This window comes from Suncus etruscus, chromosome 11 (assembly GCF_024139225.1).
Source record: "Suncus etruscus isolate mSunEtr1 chromosome 11, mSunEtr1.pri.cur, whole genome shotgun sequence".
In the NCBI taxonomy this organism is placed as follows: Eukaryota; Metazoa; Chordata; class Mammalia; order Eulipotyphla; family Soricidae; genus Suncus; species Suncus etruscus.
The window spans coordinates 45,293,336-45,296,707 of record NC_064858.1 but is presented as its reverse complement, the minus strand read 5'-3'; the positions used below and the strand labels follow the sequence as shown (position 1 = coordinate 45,296,707).

General features: G+C 47.5%; 1 protein-coding gene across 1 annotated transcript; it reads left to right on the top strand.

The window, feature by feature from the left end:
- Positions 1–1,126: 1,126 nt before the first annotated feature.
- CCER1 (coiled-coil glutamate rich protein 1) lies at positions 1,127–2,380 on the top strand. Its single transcript, XM_049782932.1, has one exon. It carries the CDS (start codon positions 1,127–1,129, stop codon positions 2,378–2,380), a length of 1,254 nt encoding a protein of 417 aa, XP_049638889.1.
- Positions 2,381–3,372: the final 992 nt, after the last annotated feature.

Here is a 3,372-nt window from a genome sequence, read left to right as displayed (position 1 = left end):
ACTGTCAGCAAAGTGCCTTCTCATAGCTCCTGGGACTGACTCATCACAAGGTTCTCTTTGAGTAGGTGGATAGTAGAGTATCCCAAACTCATGAAGACTGCATGTTGGAGTCAAATTTGCCTAAACTTTACATGCTTGGCCTAAAGTTCATAAGCCCCCAGACCCCACCACACCAAGGAGAATTAATGTTCCACCCCTTCTAATCTATGTGAATAGGTAGCAATGTTCCCTTCACAGGGCAGAAGTAAGGATTGTGTACTAAAAGTCATCATTCCCAAAGGAGGAGCAGTAACCTGAGTTAGAGCAACTTTGGTCACAAGTTAAGGACACCCAATTTTGTGATTCTAGGAGCTTTTTATTTCAAGTCCTCAGACCGCCATTAAGGGATAAGTAGTTATATTTTTATATATGGGCAAGTTGGATCCCTTTCCCTGCAGCCCTACAAGCTTTCCTTGATAGCCCTTTTCTACATCCTGGCTGCTGTAAGTAGCCCCAAAAGATTCCAAGTGCTTCAAGCTTAAGCTTGGCCTGAAATGGACAGTGAGGCCTGGGCATTATATTGGCCAAAACTGGAAGTGAGGCCTAGGGATTACATCACAAGCCCTCCCAGTGAAACTTCTGTTTCCTGCTGGAGCCCCGCCTCTAGAAGACCTTGATGCTGATTGGTTGTTGCCTGGCAACTGAGGATGCTGCGAGACACTAGGTCCCGCACTGGCCAGTATATAAAAGGCCAGGCTGAGGTCGACGCCCCTTGACTCTATCCTGGACGGCACCAGTGGAATATCTGGGCTGCGAGGGAGCCGTGAGGTAACGCTCCCCGTGTCAGGCGGGGTGCGTGTGGCCCAGGGAGTGGGTCTCATTGAGGCGCCTACTACTACCTTCTTCTTCCCCTCCACAGCAACCTCGAGCCGCCCCACCTTCACCCGACCCAGCTGGGCCACACAACTGGGGTGAAAGCCAAAAGAGAGAGATGGAGTGAGTGAGAGAGGGAGCAAGCAAGCTGAACCCAGGGGTCTCGTGGCCTCGAAGACTCGTTTCCAGTATCAGACAGTTGGTGCCCTAAGGAGCAGTGACACCTTCCGGGAGGTGGCTCCTCTTTTGACACCTCTCAAAGCTCCCCCACATCATGCCTCCAACCCCAGGCCCATGGAAGAAGAACTCTTTACGCACGGGCAGCCACTGGGCATCGTCCAATCCATGTGCCAACTGGTCTTCATGTCGCCAAAGGTGCGGGGTCGCCCCGATGTATAAGTGTCACTGTAGCTGTGGCCCCAACCTTGGGTATGAGCCCCCCAGAAAGAAGGTCAAGCAGCAGCAACGCCCTTGGCATCCTCCTTACTGGGCTATGTACCCGCCCTGGGGCCGCTGGGCAGGGCCCTGGTACCCTCTTCCTGCCGCTGCCTTCCAGAAGGGCCCTGCCCGCCTGCCTGTCATCTGGCAGTGTGGTCCCCACCCATTCTGCTGTTGCCACTGCCCATGCTGGAGAGGGCCTGGCATTGGGGGCTGGAGACGAGCCCCTGGTAGGAAGAAGCGCTGGGGTCGTCGGGCACGGGGACTGAGCCATCCCCCACAACAACGCTGCCCGCCGAACCCGCCCATGGACCCCAGCAAGATGGTACTGCAGTCGGTCAACATGTGCGGGTGGCAGGTACCAGGCTTGCAGGCACCGCGCAATACCACCCAGTTCATCATGGACCAGATCTATGAAGACATGCGTGAGCAAGAGGAGCTGGAGAAGCAGCAGGAAGCTGAGCGGGCACAGCGGGGTGTAGAAGAAAGTCAGCTCCCTGCAGGAGACAGGGAGGAGAATGAGGAAGAGCTGGAAAGTTTGTTTGGCTTCCTACAAGAGCCTTCCCTTGTCTACAGCCCTGACCCCAACTGGGTTGCCCAGTCCCCCAAAGTACTGCAAGAGGAGGAAACAGAAGAGAAAGGAATGGAGGAAGAGCAGGGGGAGGGTGGTGATGAGCATAAACAGTACTGCGAAGATTGCAATGGGGAGGAAGATGAAATTGAAGAGGAGGAAGAGCAAGAGGAGGGTGGAGAAGCAGAGGAGGAGGTTGGAGAGGCAGAAGCTCAAGAACAAGATGAGGTTGGATATGGAGATGCTGACTTAATGGAAGAGGAGGAAGAGGAGTTTGAAGAGGAAGAGACTGAAGAAGAGGAGGATCTGGAGGAGGTAGAGGAGGAGAAGGAAGAGGATGAAGAGAAGAAGCTGACAGTGGAAGAGAATCATTTGCCTCTGGAAATGCCGTTATCAATCCTAGTTGGGTCTGAAGAAGAGAGAGATAACTATATAAACTGTACTTATTTTAGCCCAGAAAAAATGCTTCAAAAAGTGGCACAGGACCCATTTTTCACCGTACCGGACATTAACTTTTAGGCATCAGGAATGGAATTAAGGAAAGAAACGGTTGAAACTGATTTAAAACTTAATGAGCAACTTCTTAAAACATATTAAACATTGAGTCCAATAATAAACATCTCTAAACCTCTTATTTGGCCATTATAAAATGTTTGAACACTCGTCTTTTTGTGTATGACTATAGGGGTTAGATCTTTCCATTTTCAATAAATATTAATTCGAAACTATTAAGACCAATGTTAAAGTACAGTTTAAATATTTTCACTTGTAGTTTTTCCTCCCTAGACAATTAGAAATTTTTTTTTGCAGGTTGTTGGCCTTATTTTTAATCCTGGCAGTGATAAATACAGATTTTTTTAATAATGAATTTATTTTTTTCTACGTAATGAGCTTGAAAGCAAGATATTTTAACTATTTCCTTATATATCTGCAATCACTGCAGAATATACAGCATGTCTCTGAGCGTAATGGAAACCATTCTTAAATATCTTTTTATTTTTTCCTGTAGCCTTTACACCTTCTGAGTTCATGTTTGAAGGGATGTACTTTGGTAACCCCCTGTTACAGTTGCTTGAGGCTCCTCTCATTGATATTCCTTGTTCCACAGAGCTATGGATCTTCCTCAGAAGAACAGGAAGTTGTTTCTGTGGAACTGGTTCTCTGCCATGGCCTCAACAATCCATAAATCCATGCATGGAGAGGATTTCCCCATGGCCAGACGGCAACTTGCACATCTAGTTAATATCCAAGGTAACTGCAAGTCATGGAACATAGCTTAGATTCTGCAGCTTTGTTCCCAGATAATTCCTTGCCAGGTTTATAAGAATCATAAAACATCATTTTTGCAGACTGGATTTTTCAAAGAACTCATGGGCCTTTTGGGGGTGAAATATCTTATTTTCCAGTAGGTTCTCATAAAGGATAGTAAAGGAAAGATGTGTAAGAGTAAACATACATGAACTGGTTTCTAATTTTTTTTTGTTTCTAATTTTTAAGCACTTACAGAAACT

What these genes read in the sequence shown, in the direction of transcription:
- CCER1 (XM_049782932.1), top strand. Translation starts at nt 1,127, where the DNA reads ATGCCTCCAACCCCAGGCCCATGGAAGAAGAACTCTTTACGCACGGGC.